The 16,187-nt window shown below is 63.6% G+C and overlaps 4 protein-coding genes across 16 annotated transcripts; 3 read left to right on the forward strand and 1 right to left on the reverse strand.

Annotated features, from left to right (window-relative positions):
• Positions 1 to 75: 75 nt before the first annotated feature.
• Positions 76 to 5,902, forward strand: RHOT2 (ras homolog family member T2). 4 transcript variants are annotated; one of them, XM_036460370.2, is made up of 19 exons: positions 77 to 214; positions 337 to 395; positions 503 to 584; positions 669 to 712; positions 1,595 to 1,648; positions 2,131 to 2,183; positions 2,260 to 2,368; positions 2,596 to 2,697; positions 2,770 to 2,868; positions 2,981 to 3,089; positions 3,178 to 3,298; positions 3,595 to 3,679; positions 3,767 to 3,909; positions 3,998 to 4,098; positions 4,175 to 4,305; positions 4,428 to 4,508; positions 4,628 to 4,750; positions 4,865 to 5,067; positions 5,378 to 5,713. In XM_036460370.2, the coding sequence occupies exons 1-19, from the start codon at positions 178 to 180 to the stop codon at positions 5,502 to 5,504; spliced, it is 1,863 nt and encodes a 620-aa protein (XP_036316263.1). In that variant the 5' UTR covers positions 77 to 177; the 3' UTR covers positions 5,505 to 5,713. The 4 variants fall into 4 exon arrangements, with proteins under 4 accessions (XP_045426291.1, XP_036316261.1, XP_045426292.1 ...); XM_045570335.1 differs by lacking the exon at positions 4,628 to 4,750 and having other exon boundaries at positions 76 to 214; positions 4,865 to 5,071; positions 5,378 to 5,902; XM_036460368.2 differs by lacking the exons at positions 4,628 to 4,750; positions 5,378 to 5,713 and having other exon boundaries at positions 76 to 214; positions 4,406 to 4,508; positions 4,865 to 5,065.
• Positions 5,903 to 7,001: 1,099 nt separating this feature from the next.
• On the forward strand, positions 7,002 to 10,356 carry RHBDL1 (rhomboid like 1). 9 transcript variants are annotated; one of them, XM_045570337.1, is made up of 8 exons: positions 7,002 to 7,939; positions 8,171 to 8,191; positions 8,372 to 8,533; positions 8,744 to 8,968; positions 9,041 to 9,189; positions 9,286 to 9,574; positions 9,648 to 9,708; positions 9,794 to 10,356. In XM_045570337.1, the coding sequence occupies exons 1-8, from the start codon at positions 7,901 to 7,903 to the stop codon at positions 10,063 to 10,065; spliced, it is 1,218 nt and encodes a 405-aa protein (XP_045426293.1). In that variant the 5' UTR covers positions 7,002 to 7,900; the 3' UTR covers positions 10,066 to 10,356. The 9 variants fall into 9 exon arrangements, with proteins under 9 accessions (XP_045426293.1, XP_045426294.1, XP_045426295.1 ...); XM_036460382.2 differs by lacking the exon at positions 8,171 to 8,191 and having other exon boundaries at positions 7,009 to 7,939; positions 9,286 to 9,398; positions 9,474 to 9,574; XM_036460383.2 differs by lacking the exon at positions 8,171 to 8,191 and having other exon boundaries at positions 7,009 to 7,939; positions 8,375 to 8,533; positions 9,286 to 9,398; positions 9,474 to 9,574.
• A 1,630-nt stretch (positions 10,357 to 11,986) lies between these two features.
• STUB1 (STIP1 homology and U-box containing protein 1) lies at positions 11,987 to 14,369 on the forward strand. The gene is made up of 7 exons (XM_036460372.2): positions 11,987 to 12,280; positions 12,750 to 12,948; positions 13,036 to 13,201; positions 13,411 to 13,498; positions 13,636 to 13,692; positions 13,776 to 13,892; positions 13,964 to 14,369. The coding sequence occupies exons 1-7, from the start codon at positions 12,122 to 12,124 to the stop codon at positions 14,087 to 14,089; spliced, it is 912 nt and encodes a 303-aa protein (XP_036316265.1). The 5' UTR covers positions 11,987 to 12,121; the 3' UTR covers positions 14,090 to 14,369.
• Positions 13,271 to 16,148, reverse strand: JMJD8 (jumonji domain containing 8). 2 transcript variants are annotated; one of them, XM_036460386.2, is made up of 9 exons: positions 15,882 to 16,145; positions 15,714 to 15,809; positions 15,493 to 15,541; positions 15,315 to 15,411; positions 15,164 to 15,229; positions 14,955 to 15,074; positions 14,801 to 14,868; positions 14,588 to 14,722; positions 13,271 to 14,499 (listed from the first exon to the last, which is right to left on the reverse strand). In XM_036460386.2, the coding sequence occupies exons 1-9, from the start codon at positions 15,974 to 15,976 to the stop codon at positions 14,419 to 14,421; spliced, it is 807 nt and encodes a 268-aa protein (XP_036316279.1). In that variant the 5' UTR covers positions 15,977 to 16,145; the 3' UTR covers positions 13,271 to 14,418. The 2 variants fall into 2 exon arrangements, with proteins under 2 accessions (XP_036316279.1, XP_036316280.1); XM_036460387.2 differs by lacking the exon at positions 15,164 to 15,229 and having other exon boundaries at positions 15,882 to 16,148.
• Positions 16,149 to 16,187: the final 39 nt, after the last annotated feature.

Raw genomic sequence — 16,187 nt, forward strand, 5'->3', positions numbered from 1 at the left:
GCGCGGCGCCAGCAATGCCGGATGCGCCCACGCGGTGGCACTGCCGCGCACCCCGGCCTCTCTGGCCCGCCGGGCTCGCTGGTGCGGCCGCGCGGGCGGGGCCGGAAGTGCGGGCTGGGGGCGGCGGCGTGTGCAGAGGACTCCCGAAGTGCTGCGGCCTGAGTTGCGTCGGCTGCTATGAAGCGGGACGTCCGCATCCTGCTGCTGGGCGAGGGTAGGCGCCCGGGCAGGGGTCGGGCTGGGCGAGGGTAGGCGCCGGGGGCGGGCCGGGCCTGTCCTGTGGGAGGGGGGGCGCCGCGACCTTGGCCGCCGCGCTGACCGCGCCGTCCCGCGCAGCCCAGGTGGGGAAGACGTCTCTCATCTTGTCGCTGGTGGGCGAGGAGTTCCCCGAAGAGGTGAGGATGGCGGTGCTGAGCGGTGCCGGGCGCGCAGAGGAAGGGACTGAGGCCCCGGGGCGGTCCTACCGCCGCCCCGGGCCACCCTCACGGCCAGTGTGCTTCAGGTCCCGCCCCGGGCGGAAGAGATCACCATTCCCGCGGACGTCACCCCGGAGAAGGTGCCCACGCACATCGTGGATTCCTCAGGTAGAGCCGCCCCCGCCCCACGTCCTGCCCTGGAGCCGCGTTTCGGGCTGGAGGTCTGCAATGCCGTCTCTCCTTCTCATCCAGAAGCTGAGCAGACCGTGGAGGAGCTCCAGGACGAGATTAACAAGGTGCAGTGTGTTCTGGGGCTCAGGGAGGGTCGCCCCCTCCCTGGGGGGCGAGGCTCAGGCTCTGGGGGTGGGCTGCTGCCTAGTTCTGATCGGCTTCTCTCTCTGAGGGACCGGATTAAGGTGCTCAGAGCGTCTTCAGCCTCGCTAATTCTTCCATGACCTCTCAGGACTAAGTTGTTGGGGTTACTGTGATGCACCCTGCTGGGAGTTGGGGAGACAAGGGATCATCACTTCCTTCTCCACCCCACACGTCTGGCCAACCCCATGGCTCTCCACCCAGCATTCACTGGGGGACAGATCTCATTATCTTTCAAAATGACCCCTGAAACAGCCCTGTGCCCCGGCCACCTACCCCCCACCCTGTAGTGCAATCCACTACTCTGGGCCTTTGAGCCGTGGCGCAGTGACCCGGGCTGCAGGCTGCACAGCCCTCTGTTCACCTGTTACCAGGGGGCCATGTGTCTGGGCCAAGCCCCTGGGAGGAAGCTGCCCCTGCAGCCTCGCCCTGTCCCTCTGCGGCTTCTGCTGTGTCCTGGCGTGCTGTTCTCGGCATCTTTTCTGCCCAGAGGGACAGGAGTGAAGGCCCAAGGCCAGATCTGGGGTACCAAATGTCTGGGGTGGCTGTGCATGCCCTGAGCCTTCAGGGGACTCACTGACCGGAGTCGCAGTGCTGGCACCTGGAAGTGCGCGGGGAAGGGCCGTCTGAGATGTGCACAGCAGATGACCATCCATCCCAGTGACACTGCCGAGGAGCACTGGCTGAGGAGCACCAGTGAAGGATGGCTTCCTGGTCTCTGAGCCATGCCTTGCCTTGCCTGTGAGTGCCGGGTGGTGTAGACCGGAAGCCTCTGGTAATGCTGTGCCACGTGCCCTCCCCCACAGGCAAACGTGGTATGTGTGGTGTACGACGTGTCCGAGGAGGCCACCATTGAGAAGGTGAGCGAGGGAGTGAGTGAGGGTCCTGGGTCCCTGCCGCTGTCATCCAGTTGGTTGTCATTCTGTTCTCCGCTCGGACCCCAGGGGGGTGCCCAGCTGAGGCATGTGCTTGGGTGACTCACTCCCGTGGCCAACCCCATCTCTATTGGGTGCTTGGGGGAGCTTCTTGGCCACAGGCCCCCACAGCTTCCCCAGGGAGCTCCCTGTGACCCCGTCCTGCAGAAAGCATGAGCAGCCATGAGTCTAAGCCACTTGGGCTTGCAGAGGGGCTGTCCTGAGCTGCTGACCCAGGTCCCTGGGGGGTGTTTGGAAACTGCTAGCATCAGATAAGGTCACACCTGCAACGTGCCTTCTCCACTTGTTCCCATTGACCGTGCCTGTGGCCCTCAACTTGCCCCGTCTCTCTCGGCTCAGGTTTAAGTTCCATCGGAGAGGTGTGGGCTGGGCGGCTCCCTCCCCTTATGCCAGGTCTTGCCTTTCAGATCCGCACCAAATGGATCCCCCTGGTGAATGGAGGGACAGAGGAGGGGCCCAGGTAATGGGCAGTGCCCAAGGGGCTGGTGGGTCTCCTCCAGCTCCCTCATCCCTGGTGACCGTGGGCCTCTCTCCAGGGTCCCCATCATCCTGGTGGGCAACAAGTCGGACTTGCGGCCAGGGAGCTCCATGGAGGCTGTGCTGCCCATCATGAGCCAGTTCCCTGAGATTGAGACCTGTGTGGAGGTAAGCAGGCGTGCACAGCAGGGCCAGGCAGGGGGCACCGGGGTGGAGAAGAGAAGGGCCAGGCCAGGGCCCGCAGCACGCACTCACATGCTGGTGGCCTGGGACCTAAGACAGACAAGCTTTCTTACTGAGGACTTCCATGGGATGGGGGCTGCCGACCCCCTGGGCCAGCGCCTTCGAGTCTCCCAGCATCGGGCACTCTCTGAGTCTGTCCTGGTGGTCCCCAGTGCTCGGCCAAGAACCTGAGGAACATCTCAGAGCTGTTCTACTACGCCCAGAAGGCCGTGCTGCACCCCACCGCTCCGCTCTATGACCCTGAGGCCAAGCAGGTGAGCGGCTGGCTTGGGTGGGGCGGCCAGCAGGTGGGGCTGGGGAACGTGCTGAGCTGGCTGTCCCCACAGCTGAAGCCTGCGTGCACCCAGGCCCTCACACGCATCTTCAGGCTCTCGGACCAGGACCTGGACCAGGCGCTCAGCGACGAGGAGCTCAATGCTTTCCAGGTGGGGCCCCTCCACCTCTCGGGAGTGCCCCCCCTTTTTTGGCTGCAGCCGGGCCCCACGCCGTTAGTGACCAGGCAGCCGCTCACTGGCAGCAACTTTCTCTTGGAGGCAGAAATCCTGTTTCGGGCATCCCCTGGCCCCACAAGCCCTGGAGGACGTGAAGATGGTGGTGCGCAAGAACGTGGCAGGAGGGGTGCGGGATGACCGGCTGACCCTGGACGGTGAGCCCTGGTGCCCTGCCTGTCCTCCTGGTGTGGGGAGAGGCTCAGGTAACACCCAGCGTCACCTTCTCTGCGTCTCTCTGAACAGGCTTCCTCTTCCTGAACACGCTCTTCATCCAGCGCGGCCGCCATGAGACCACGTGGACCATCCTGCGGCGCTTCGGCTATGGCGACACGCTGGAGCTGACCACCGACTACCTCTTCCCTCCGTGAGTGGGGGGGGGGCTCTCAGGGTTAGATGGTGCCCGGGGGGCGGGGGTGGTGGTGTTGAAGTCCTTGCCCAGGCGGAGGGTGGCCTGTGCAGGAGGCACCTTGCTGTGGGCAGGCAGACTGGGATTTAATGCTGGGCAGGTGGCCCCTGGCCCCAGCCACATCCCTGCCTGCTTCTCTGCTGTGGTGCTCAGTCGAGGGAGAGAGTCGGGGGAACTCAGGGGTTCAGTCAGACTGGCAGGGAGGGTCGGACTGCACCCCCTGAGCGTGGTGGAAACGGATGGCAACCCCATAGGCTTCACGTGCCCCCTGGCTGCAGCACGGAGCTCAACCACTTTGGCTACCAGTTTGTGCAGAGGGTGTTTGAGAAGCATGACCAGGTGAGGGCGCTGTCCCCCTGCCGTGCTGCCTGTCTTGGTTTCCAGTCCTGGCCCCCAGCAGTGTCACCACAGCCCCTCTGCCTGCAGGACCGTGATGGAGCCCTCTCGCTGGCACAGCTGCAGGACCTGTTCAGCGTGTCCCCAGCACCCCCTTGGGGCCCTCAGTTCCTGCAAGAAGTCCAAACTGAAGCGGGTCGGCTGCCGCTGCATGGGTACCTCTGCCAGTGGACGTGAGTGCAACCCCGGCCTGCCCCGCTTGGCAGACAGTGTTGCCTTTTCATGATGCTGACCGCGCCCCCTGTGCCCCTCACGCCCCAGGCTGGTGACTTACCTGGATGTCCGGCGCTGCCTGGAGCACCTCGGCTACCTGGGCTACCCCACCCTCTGCAATCAGGACTCCCAGACTCATGCCATCACAGGTGGGCGCCCACCCGCCCGGCGTCTGGCCAGCTGCTCCCTGACAGCCGCTTACTCTTGTCTTTTCCATCCTCACAGTCACCCGTGAGAAGAGGCTGGACCAGGAGAAGGGACAAACGCACAGGAATGTCCTTCTGTGCAAAGTGGTGGGAGCGCATGGCGTGGGCAAGTCTGCCTTCCTGCAGGCCTTCCTTGGCCGAGGCCTAGGGGTGAGCATCACTGTGTGTCAGGGGAGGGGACCCCGCTCCCATCTGGGGCCTTGGGGGTTGGGGTAGGGCTTTGGGGAGCATCAGGGCCAGTGAGTTTCAGGTACCTCCCTCCTCAATGTTAGGACACCAGGGAGTTCCACCAGATATCTGCCATCTATGCCATCAACACGGTGCAGGTCAACGGGCAGGAAAAGTACCTGATAGTGAGTGTTGGGGTCGGGGGTCCCTGCAGTAGATCCCGGGTGCATGCTGGGCAGTGCTGTCCCAATGTGGCCTGGGGAATTGAGCTCCCTGCATCTCCCTGAGGCCACCCTCTGTCCAGCTATGTGAGGTGGATGCAGACAGCCTGCTGTCCACTGCGTCGGATGCTGCCTGTGACGTCGCCTGCTTGATGTTTGATGGCAGTGACCCCCAGTCCTTTGCACTCTGCACCAACGTCTACAAGGCAAGCCGCCACCTCCCCCACCCTCCTGTGGGCAGCCTGGCTGAGTGGTAGCGCCCCAGCACCCTCTCCTTGCCTGCTCCGGGACCGTGTATCACGTGGCCCCTTCCCCTGCAGCGCCATTACATGGATGGGCAGACCCCCTGCCTCTTCGTCTCCTCCAAGGCCGACCTGCCTGAAGGTGTTGCGCTGCCCGGGCTGTCTCCAGCCGAGTTCTGCCGCAGGCACCGGCTGCCCGCCCCTGCCCCGTTCTCCTGCGCTGGCCCAGGAGAGCCAAGCACAGCTGTCTTCACCCGGCTTGCCACCATGGCCACCTTCCCGTGGGTACCAGCTCCACAGCCCCTGTGGTGGGAGGCCTGTCCCTGTCCTAGGGCACTGATGGTCCCTGTCCCCGGAGAGGGGAACAGCTGGGGTGTCAGACTGGAGTCATTCAGGGTGGCAGGGTGGGCCTTGGTCAGGTGCTGAGGTCCTGGCAGGGCCCTCTGGGGCCTGGTCTCACCAGCTGCCCTGTGGTCTGCTAGCAGCTCTGTGACTTTCCAGGAGATTGGGGTGGTGGTGGTGATGGGGGTACAGCAGCAAGCTCTGGACAGCACCCTGAGGGTGCCTCCAACCAGCCCCTTTCTCCTGCAGGTACCTGGCCCACGGGGAGCTGCATACCACCTCCTTCTGGCTCCGGGTGACCCTGGGGGCTTTTGGGGCTGCTGTTGCTGCCATCCTCAGCTTCTCGCTCTACAGAGTCCTGGTGAAGAGCCGATGAGGCCCTGGTGCCCGCAGTCTGATCTCAGGGCCTCAGGGTGCTGTTGTTGGGCCACCCACTTGGTGGAGCTCCCTTCTGTCTACACTTTGCTTCTGGGGACAGCCTACTCACTGCCCAGCCCCAAAGGTGGGCCCCAGGTCCTGCCAGCCTGTGCCTGCCCAGCACCACCTGCCTGTGTGGGCATCGCGTTGGAGAGACAGGGGGTATAGGTGAGAAGCCAGTGGTCCTAGATCTGAATCCTCGGGGCTCCACCCACTCCTGGTCCCAGGTAGCCAGGGGTACGAGGCAGGAAGTGCTCCTCCCCGCTCCATCGATGGGGAACTGGCCCAGGGCTGCACCCCTCGTGGAAGGTGTGAGGGTTGGGTTTCCTGATTAAACTTCGGTGTCTTTTCCATCTTGGACCCTACTTTTCTGAAGGTGGCTCTTCTTAATCACGTCCTTTGCCTCTGTGGACTGGAAACTTCCCTCCCGACCCCCCACCTCAAACAGTCCCACATGAGGTTCTGGTTGTGGGTCAGCCGCAGCCGGGAGCCGCCCATTGAGGTCCATGCTCTCGTGACGTGGCCTGCCTTCTCCCCAAACCTCAGCATCCATCCCGGCAGCCCGCCCGAGCTGTGGGGAGGAGCTGGGATTCTGAGGTGGAACTGGGTGCAGGGTGGCTGCTGCCCTGTCCCCGCACCCTGACCAGAGGCCTGACACTCACTGGGTAGGCGGCAGGAAGAGGTGCCAGCCTGAGGGGAGGGGGCTTCTTGGGAGGCTCTACTTGGGATTATGTTTCGGCACCTGCCCAAGTGCTTCCTTGGCCAGTGTTCTGGGACCTGGGGCAGAGGCAGCCCATGGTGGGACTGAAAGACCCTGGTTACCCAGGCAGGTGCCCCTCCTGCCGTCAGTCACTCCATGCAAGACAGCTCCCACACCCAGGTTTCTCCCAGAACATCCAGGTGCTGTCCTGGGAGGTGGGGGGAGTTACCTGCCCTGCTCAGGCCTGACCCAGCAGGGTCTGGAGTCAGACTAAAAATATATATTTAATTGATTCCAGTAAGAAAAGGAGCAGGGGAAGTGAGAGAGAAACATCAATGATTGATGAGGGAGTCATTGATCGGCTACCTCCTACGCTCCCCATACTGGGGATCAAGCTCCCAACCCTGGGCATGTGCCCTGATAGGGAATCAAAACTGGTTATCTTAGCCGAAACCAGTTTGGCTCAGTGGGTAGAGCGTCGGTCTTCAGACTGGAGGGTCCCAGGTTTGATTCCAGTCAAGGGCATGTACATTGGTTGGGGGCACATTCCCACTGCGGGGGAGCGGTGTGCAGGAGGCAGCTGGTCAGTGTTTCTCATTGATGTCTCTGGCTCTCTGTCCCTCTCCCTCTCTGTGAAAAATCAATAAAATATATTTTAAAAAAACAACCCCCCCAAAAAAACAAACAAAACAAAACTGGTACCTCCTGGTTCATGCTCAATGACTGAGTCACACCAGCCAGGGGAGGGAGTAAGACTCTTGGTCATATCGTCACTGTTCTACTGTTCTCCCAGCTGCAGCTGTGGAGGTGTCATTCTCACTTGGGCTCTATCCTGAGGCCGGGCTGCTGGGATTGATGGCTCCATGGCATTGGGGTTCTGAGTGGTTCCCTGAGGGGCTGCTGTGGTAACACATTCCTGGTCTGTAACCTCTGCTGTTGGAGGGCTCTACCTGCCTCCCTAGGAAATGGAGCCCTTCCTATCAGCTGCAGCCTTGTCCGTCGTGGTCTCCGCTGGGCTCCCCAGTGCCCTCCTGGGGTTGTCCTCTCCACTGTCACTGTCCGGCCTGTGGCTGCAGGGCCTCCAGTCAGAGATGTGAGCTGGGGTTGGTCTGCAAAGAGCATGCAGGAGCCTCTGCCGTTCACGAACAGCCCTGGCAGTCTTGGCACCCATTGGGGGGCCTTGACCAGCACTGGTGGGCAGACACTTTCAGGGAGCCGCCGTCTGGGGAATCAGGTGGTGGGTGGTCCGGGGAGGCTTCCCCAAGGGGGTGGTGTGGGTGCCAAGACCCCACTCGGGAGAAGGGATACCAGGGGCTTGGCTGCCGCCTGTGGCTCAGTTTCCACTCCTGTCCCGTCAGGAGCAGCAGCTGCGTCTCCGTCATGGAGCTCGGCCAGGACGCGGGGGCGAGGCTGGGGAAGCCCGCATGTGCTGAGCGGGTGGAGGGAGGGACACTGGCCGGGCCATCACCATCCCGGAGCGCGTCCGCGTGCAGGGCACGCGCGTGTCCCGGCCACGCGTGCGGCGGGGGCGGGCGGGCGGCTCGGTGACGCGGCGCCAGGCGGAGTGGGCGGAGCGCACGGGCCGGGGCGGAGCGGAGGCATCCGCAGCGCAGCCCCTCCCGGCCTGGCCGTCGACCCCGGACCGGCCCGGCTCTATGGACAGGAGCTCGCTGCTGCAGCTTATCCAGGAGCAGGTGCGTTGGGGTAGAGGGGCTCAGGCACCGCCCCTGCCGCTGGGTTGGGCGGGGAAATGGAACTGGCAGAGCCTCAGCCCAACCCCCGCTCCTGTCCACTCCTCAAACCCTCTCATGCACGACCTTGGCCCGCCGCCTGAGACCCCAGGAGGGGGTGAGCCAGACCAGGGTGCCCGAGGAGGGGCAAGGGGCGGGGGTGACAGTCCTCAGACTTCAGCCCTATCCTTCCAGGATGGACAGAGCCAAAATGAGGTGAGGAGACCCCTAGAGGCTTGGGGACTCAGGAACCGATTCCCTGGCAGCTCCTGAGACCACGTGGGCACAGGGTGCTGGGAGACTGCCTTTTCCAGCTGGTTTGGGGCAGCCTTTGGTCTGTGGGTCTGGTCCGCGCTCAGGCCTTGGCCAGCATCACCTCCTCCACCCCCACCCCAGCAGCTGGACCCTGAGAACACGGGCTTCATCGGTGCAGACACCTTCACGGGCTTGGTGCACAGCCATGAGCTACCCCTGGATCCAGCCAAGCTGGACATGCTGGTGGCCCTGGCCCAGAGCAACGAGCGGGGCCAGGTCTGCTACCAGGAGCTGGTGGACCTGGTCAGTGCTAACGTGGGTGGGCAACAGGAGTGGGGGGCCCAGGCCTTGGCCTGCACAGTGCCTGGCTGGAGTTGGGTGGGCAGGTGGCCCCTCTTTCCTCACCTCCCACTGGAGCAGAGCTCCAAACCCTGTGCGGAGCTGGGCAGACCAGGTGGGCACGGAGGCCGTGGGGGTAGTACGATGTCCCATGCTCAGGCCCTGCTCCCCCAGATCAGCAGCAAGCGCTCAAGCAGCTTTAAGCGGGCCATTGCCAACGGACAGCGGGCACTGCCCCGGGATGGGCTGCTCGACGAGCCGGGCCTGGGCGTCTATAAGCGGTTTGTGCGCTACGTGGCCTACGAGATCTTGCCCCGAGAGGTGGACCGCCACTGGTACTTCTACCGGCACCGAAGCTGCCCGCCCCCCGTGTTTATGGCCTCGGTCACTCTGGCCCAGGTGAGCCTACCCCCCGCCTGCCTGCCACGCACATCCCCGGCCTGGCCCAGTCCTGACGCCCTCCTCTCCTAGATCATCGTGTTCCTGTGCTATGGGGCCCGCCTCAACAAGTGGGTGCTGCAGACCTACCACCCCGAGTACATGAAGAGCCCTCTGGTGTACCACCCCGGGCACCGAGCGCGGGCCTGGCGCTTCCTCACCTACATGTTCATGCACGTTGGGTGAGTGAGGCCCCTTTCTGGCGCCCCCAAGTGGCTGCGGCAGGGAGCCTGATGATCGACCACACCCATCACGCCCATTTGCCTCTCTGTGACCAGGCTGGAGCAGCTGGGGTTCAACGCGCTCCTACAGCTGATGATTGGAGTGCCCCTGGAAATGGTGCACGGCCTGCTCCGCATCAGCCTGCTCTACCTGGCCGGCGTGCTGGCAGGTGAGGCGGGCGCACAGCCCCCGGCCACCTCGCCGGAAGGCCGCCTCCTCATGGCCGTCCCCTTGCTTCACACAGGCTCCCTGACTGTCTCCATCACTGACATGCGGGCCCCGGTGGTGGGGGGCTCTGGCGGAGTCTACGCCCTGTGCTCTGCACACCTGGCCAATGTCGTCATGGTAATGAAACCACCGGGGCGGGCTGGGGAGGGGCCCCGAGGCCTGCCTCACCGCCTGTCTCGTGTCCCATCAGAACTGGGCTGGGATGAGGTGTCCCTACAAGCTGCTGAGAATGGTGCTGGCCCTGGTGTGCAGTAAGTGGGGACGAAGGGGGCTGGAGGCGGGCGGGGAACCGAGCCCAGGGCCAGGGTGCCTCCCATGTGCCAACTCCCTCTGCAGTGAGCTCGGAGGTGGGTCGGGCCGTGTGGCTGCGCTTCTCCCCGCCACTGCCGGCCTCGGGCCCGCAGCCCAGCTTCATGGCGCACCTGGCCGGAGCGGTGGTGGGCGTCAGCATGGGCCTGACCATCCTGCGCAGTTATGAGGAACGCCTTCGGGACCAGTGCGGCTGGTGGGTGGTGCTGCTCGCCTACGGCACCTTCCTGCTCTTCGCCATCTTCTGGAACATCTTCGCCTATGACCTGCTGGGTGCCCACATCCCTCCACCACCCTGAGGGACTCCTGGAGGCCACGTGGGCCAGGGCGTGGCCTGCATGCCCACCTTCTGTGAAAGTATGTCTTCGGGCTGCTTCTCCCGCGAGGGCAGGTGGCCCCTGTGGCCTACTGAGTCCAAACCAAGCCTTACACCAGCCCTGGCCCCCCTCTGAGGCCCGGGGGGGGGTTAGGACTGCTGGGCCGGGCTGGGTGGTGGAGGTCCCAAGGGTGGTCCCAGAGGAACGCTATCCTGGTCTCCCTCCAACACTTGCAGTCTGAGCCTTTTTGGAGAATAAATATTTTACGCAACACCAGGTAGCTGTAATGGGGTTCTGGGGGCTGGGCTGGCCTCCCCCCCGCCCCCCGCCCCAATGAGCCGACTGTGAGGGCACTTCCCTCCATTTGGGCAGCCTGGATTCCCCCTTGCTCCTCTGCAGGCGTATGAGGGATGTCTGCGTGGGAAGTGGGAGCCCCTGGAGAGGGGCTGTGGACCTCATGGTTTGGAGTGAGTTCAGCAAGCGTTTATTGAGCTCCTACAGTCGCCTGGCAGGTGAGCAGGCCATAGTCAAGTTCAGTCGGACTGGGTCCTATACTTCCCGGCCGGCCTGGTACCCTCAGAGATGGCTAGGCTAGGGCTGAGGTCAGGACGCAGGTTGGGGCACAGCTTCTACCCCACAGCCCAGGTCCATAGTGCTCTCTCCACAGCCCTAAGGCCCAGCCTGGGAGGCGCGCAGGGAGTCGGGGGCCCAGGGCATCCTGTCCTGCGGAACAGCTCTGTACACTCCATCCTGACGGGAGTCCTGGATGTCCTTCTAGCCTACCAACCGTCCCCTCACCTCGGCTCAGGGCTGTGGCACGCTTCCACACCTGGTCCAGGTACGGCGGGTAGTACCTTAAGTATACTGCAGGGCTGGCAGGCCAGGTCCTGGGTCCACTGCCTCATTGGGCATGAAGGCTGCCCCCTCAGGAGCTGCAACAGCTAAGACTGGGGGGGTGGTGGTGGGAAGGGGGAGTGAAAAGCCAGCATTCAGACCCGCCAGTGTCCCAACAACCTCGGTGAGGGCGGCCATTATCAATGAGCCTCCATGCCATGGACGTGACCCGGGGTTCATCTCGCAAAGTCACTAGCTGGTCCCTCCTGTGACCCGCCCATATAACCAGCTCTCCCACTAACCTTGAGGCGGTGGAGGGAGGCAGCGACCCAGGGCTTTACTACCAGCTCTGGGGTCACCAGCTGCTGCAGGCGCGGGTGACAGCGGCCCTGAGCAGCAGAGCTGGGGGAGGCGGAATGGTCACTGGTGGTGGACCTCCACAGGAGGGCATGCCCCACAACAAGAAGACTCATTACTGGGAGGAAGCCCCGCCCCACGGCGCAAGGGGCGGCCGCCAAAAAGAAGCCCCGACACCAGGAGGCGGGCCCGCTCGCCGAGGTTCTGCCACCCACGTGGAAGCCCCTCACGTGGAAGCCCCTCACCGCCAGCTTCCACGCGCCTCGTGCTCCGCTCCGACCTCGATGCCCACGGGGAAATCCTCTGGATGCCAGGGGAGGGGCGGTGCCGGAGTCTGGGCACCGAGGCCCCCTGCCCTACCATAGGTCCAGGACTTCCAGTCACCCCGCGCGCGGCCGCCGGCCTCTCCACGGTGCGCCAGCAGCCCGGGTCCTCTCGGCCCCCCAGCCCGCGGGCGGCCGCCAGTTTCACGCGCCGGGCCGGGCCTCGGTGGGCGTGGGCGGCCTCGGGAGTGGGCGGGGCCGTCTCCTGGAAGGACGGCCCCCGCACGCGAGGGGCGGGGCTTCCCGGTGCAAACCCCGGCGCTTCTCCAGACACGCGACGCCGCGGCTCACGTAGCCCCGCCCCCCGAGCCCATCAGCCCCGCCCCCGACAGAGCGACGCGCGCAGGCGCGGCCCCGCCCACCAGCTCGCACGGTTCCGCCCTGCTCACTCCGCCCCATGCGGCCGGAAGTTCCGGTGGCGAATCGCTGGACCGGGCCCGAGCGGATCTCGGGCTCGGGCTGCGGGCTTGGGCGACCCGGGCACTGAGTCTGGGAGCGGGTCCCGGGCCGTGCCGCGCGGCGCCATGAAGGGCAAGGAGGAGAAGGAGGGCGGCGCGCGGCTGGGCGCAGCCGGCGGAAGCCCGGAGAAGAGCCCGAGCGCGCAGGAGCTCAAGGAGCAGGGCAACCGGCTCTTCGTGGGCCGCAAGTACCCGGAGGCGGCGGCCTGCTACGGCCGCGCCATCGTGAGTGCACCGGCGCCGGGGGCGGGGACCGGCGTCCGGGCCAGAGGAGGGGGTGGGGCCGGGCCTGCTCGGCCGCCCTTTTCGGACTTTACGAGGGCTTTGGTTCTGACGAGGAAGGAGCACTTAGGCTCTGAGGACTCGATGATCTCGTTGCAAAGGTGCCAAGGCCGAGATTCTTGAACCCAGTGCTGGTTGCTGGAGACCTATGGTCGGGTGGGAGCTTTAGGGCGCTTGGTGCCGGCAGGGCCAGGGATCCCAGTCCAAAGCTGGGGACCTCCCAGTCTGGTAAACTTACCTTTACAAAACCTGCTGAGTTGAGAGGGCTCAGGCAGGCCTCAAAGGCTTTGAAGCTGTAAAACCTCTAGTGTCTTGATTTCAACCATGGACCTCAAGGGCAGGACAAGGCCTGGGACAGAGGGGGCAGGCTGAGCTCACTCCCTCCTGCTGATTGGCCTGCCTTGGTCCCCAGACCCGGAATCCCCTGGTGGCAGTGTATTACACCAACCGGGCACTGTGCTACCTGAAGATGCAGCAGCACGAGCAGGCCCTGGCTGACTGCCGGCGCGCCTTGGAGCTGGATGGGCAGTCTGTTAAGGCACACTTTTTCCTGGGGCAATGCCAGTTGGAGATGGAGAGCTATGATGAGGCCATTGCCAACTTGCAGCGAGGTGGGTCTACAGGCTGGCTGGTTAAGGGGGTCCTTGGGACCGGGTGGGTGGACTGGCCAAAGGGTGACTAGAAGCCTGTTCCCCCAGCCTACAACCTGGCTAAGGAGCAGCGACTCAACTTTGGGGACGACATCCCCAGTGCTCTGCGCATCGCCAAGAAGAAGCGCTGGAATAGCATTGAGGAGCGGCGCATCCACCAGGAGAATGAGCTGCACTCCTACCTCACGAGACTCATTGTGGCCGAGCGTGAGAGGTGGGCTGTGATGACAGACTCTGGGAACCCCCTCCCCCCTATTTCCCCCCAACAAGTCACCACTTGGTTATGAACACAAATGTTTATTGAAGGCTAACCCTGGTGACAGAAGACAGGGGGGGACAAGGCCTGAACAAACCTGAGGTTGGGGTGGAGTCTGACCTTTCCTGGCCAGATCTGTCTCTGACCAGCTCCCGGTCAACCCCCAGGGAGCTGGAAGAATGTCAGCGGAACCATGAGGGCGATGAGGATGATGGCCACATCCGGGCCCAGCAGGCCTGCATCGAGGCCAAGCACGTGAGGGTGCCCCGGCCCACGTGTGGGTCTTGTGTTTGTGTGCACATGTTGTGAGGGTGCCCTGGCTCCTGTGTGTGTCTGTGTCGGGAAGGGAGAAGGGAAGTCTGGCCCATGCATGGCTGCTTGGTTATTTGCAGGACAAGTACTTAGCAGACATGGATGACCTCTTCTCCCAGGTGGACGAGAAGAGAAAGGTGAGTTGGCTGTTCTCTAGGGCCTGCAGGTAGCAGGAACTGTAGGAGTGCCCCTTTCCTGACCACTGACCCTTGTGACGCAGAAGCGAGACATCCCGGACTATCTGTGTGGCAAAATCAGCTTCGAGCTGATGCGGGAGCCGTGCATCACGCCCAGCGGTATCACTTATGACCGTAAGGACATTGAGGAGCACCTGCAGGTGAGAGCCTAGGGGTGCTGGGGGCAGGGCCCCAGCCCACCAAACACTTTCTGACTCTGTTGTTGCTGCAGCGTGTGGGCCACTTTGACCCTGTGACCCGGAGCCCTCTGACCCAGGAACAGCTCATCCCCAACCTGGCCATGAAAGAGGTCATCGATGCGTTCATCTCTGAGAATGGCTGGGTGGAGGACTACTGAGGCACAGCAAGTGGGAGGGCAACTTGCCCCTCCTTGCCTGGCACCCAGGCCCAGGAGGGCCTTGGGGCAGTACCCCCCTCTGCTCCTGTATATAGTTTGTGTCCCTGGATCCCTACTTTGGTGTCCCCATCCCATCTTCTATCAGTTCTGCTGGTAGGCCATGAGCCCTCCCACTCCCTGTCCCCCATTTCCCTTCTGGGCCTGAAACAGCAGGCTGTGGTGGTTTGGGCAGAGGCTGCTGCCACAACCACTATCCTTGTAATAAAACCTGTGAGCAGTATAGGGATGTGTGCTGGTGTGAGACTGGGCTCGCCAGCTGCCCGCTCTGGCTAGCTGAGGAAGGTAGAGATGAAAACACTGGTTTCGAGGTTGAGTGTGGCGTGCCACCATCGGTCAGGGAAATACAGAACCTGGATTGGGTGGGGCAGAGAGATTAGCAGGGATGGGGTGGGAGGGGCCTCAATCCGCCCAGCCTGACGCCCCCCAACAACCACTGACCTCACCAGCCTGGATGGTGCACTCCAAGGGCCGTGCAGATGGTGTCAGGGCTGGGTAGGTGTCCTGGAGCCAGGCCAGAGTGGTCTTATTGGGGTGGAACTCTGGTGTCTTCTCAGGGGGGTATAGGAACCAGCGCTGGGGGTGGGAGCAGCAAGGTCACTCTTTGTATTGTGGTCAGTGAGCCAGAAGTCTCAGCCATAACCCTATGCTGACCTTTCGTCCGTAGATCACTTCTGAGAACCCAGGCCCGTGCCAGTGGAAGGGCACCCCAGAGCCAGCTCCTGTGGGGTTAGTTATGAGCAGCAAGTGACCAAACTCAATTTGCACTCCCCATCCCCCAAATCCCCTGGTCCTGTAAGGCACCCACCTGCGATCCCAAAGCTGTAGGCAGGGGTGGTGCCTAGCAGACCAAATGGGGGTGGGATGTAATGCTGAAAGAGTGATGCCCATTCAGTGAAGTTGTTGTCCCCAAAGAAGTACAGAGTGTCTGCCAGCAAAAAACAGGAAGCAGGGGTCCTGGCACCTGGGCACTCCCAAGTGCCACCCCAACCCACTGCCTCCAGCCCAAGTGCTCACCATTGCCTAGGGAGGTGGGGTCCTGGGGGTGCAGCTGCTCCACATACTCCTGGAAGGGTAGGTCCACTGCGGGGAAAGGGCCGGGCAGGACTGGTTGATGCTGCCTCCAGGATGCTGTCAAGCAGGCTGGCTGTGAGGCGGGGCAACTCACCTTTCTGGTAGGAGTAGGTGTTGGCAGTGCTCAGCCGAATCACGTTGTCCCCAAATAATGCCAGCAGCCTTTTGCGGGAGCACAGGGCCCGGAACCTCTGGGGATTGGGAGTGGAGAGAGTATTTAAGGGTCCGGCCCCACACGAGGAGAGGTGGCCAGGAGAGGAACCAGTACTCACTGAGTTGTTGGTGAGTCCCTGCAGAATGACAGGTCTGGAGAAGGCGTAGCTAGAAGGAATGGCAGAGTCTAAGTTGGGCCTGACACATCCCTGTTCCCGCCGCCACACGGGGGTCCTGGTGCGCAGCAGGCAAATAGGGGGGTGACAGCGCTCCCGGACGGGTTTGGGCGGGAGGTGGGGCGGCATTGGGAGGTGGGGCGGCATTGGGAGGGCGCACGTACTGCTGAACGAACTCCGCGTAGCTTAGGTCAGCCCTGCGCTCCACGGTGCAGCGCTCCTCTTCCGCCACCGCCGCCGGGGCGGCTCCGCGCCGCCTCCTGTGGGCACAGCCGGTCAGCCACCCGGGCGCCCGCCGCGCGCCCCCTCCCTAACCGGCCCGCGCCGCTCACCACCCTCCATCGCCTTCTTCTTTGGGGCCGGGCCGGGCGGGAGCCACCTGCGTCCAGAGCACCAGCAGCAGGAGATTGTGCACCCTCGGCGCCATGAGCCCGCCGCCGCGAGGCTCGACGGGAACTCCGTAGTCGTGGCAACAGCCTAGCGTCGGGAGGGCTCCCGGAAGCGCCTCCTTTGGCCCGCCCACAAGGGGCGTTACCTCCGGAAAGCAGGGGGAAGACCACTGCTAGGGACTTCTATCAGTTCCCGGGGCCCGGGGGGCGTTGCCCTCCCGCCCCACAGAGTTGCTCAATGAGAGGACA

The sequence above is a fragment of the Pipistrellus kuhlii genome, unplaced genomic scaffold, assembly GCF_014108245.1.
Source record: "Pipistrellus kuhlii isolate mPipKuh1 unplaced genomic scaffold, mPipKuh1.p scaffold_m20_p_31, whole genome shotgun sequence".
Taxonomy (NCBI): Eukaryota; Metazoa; Chordata; class Mammalia; order Chiroptera; family Vespertilionidae; genus Pipistrellus; species Pipistrellus kuhlii.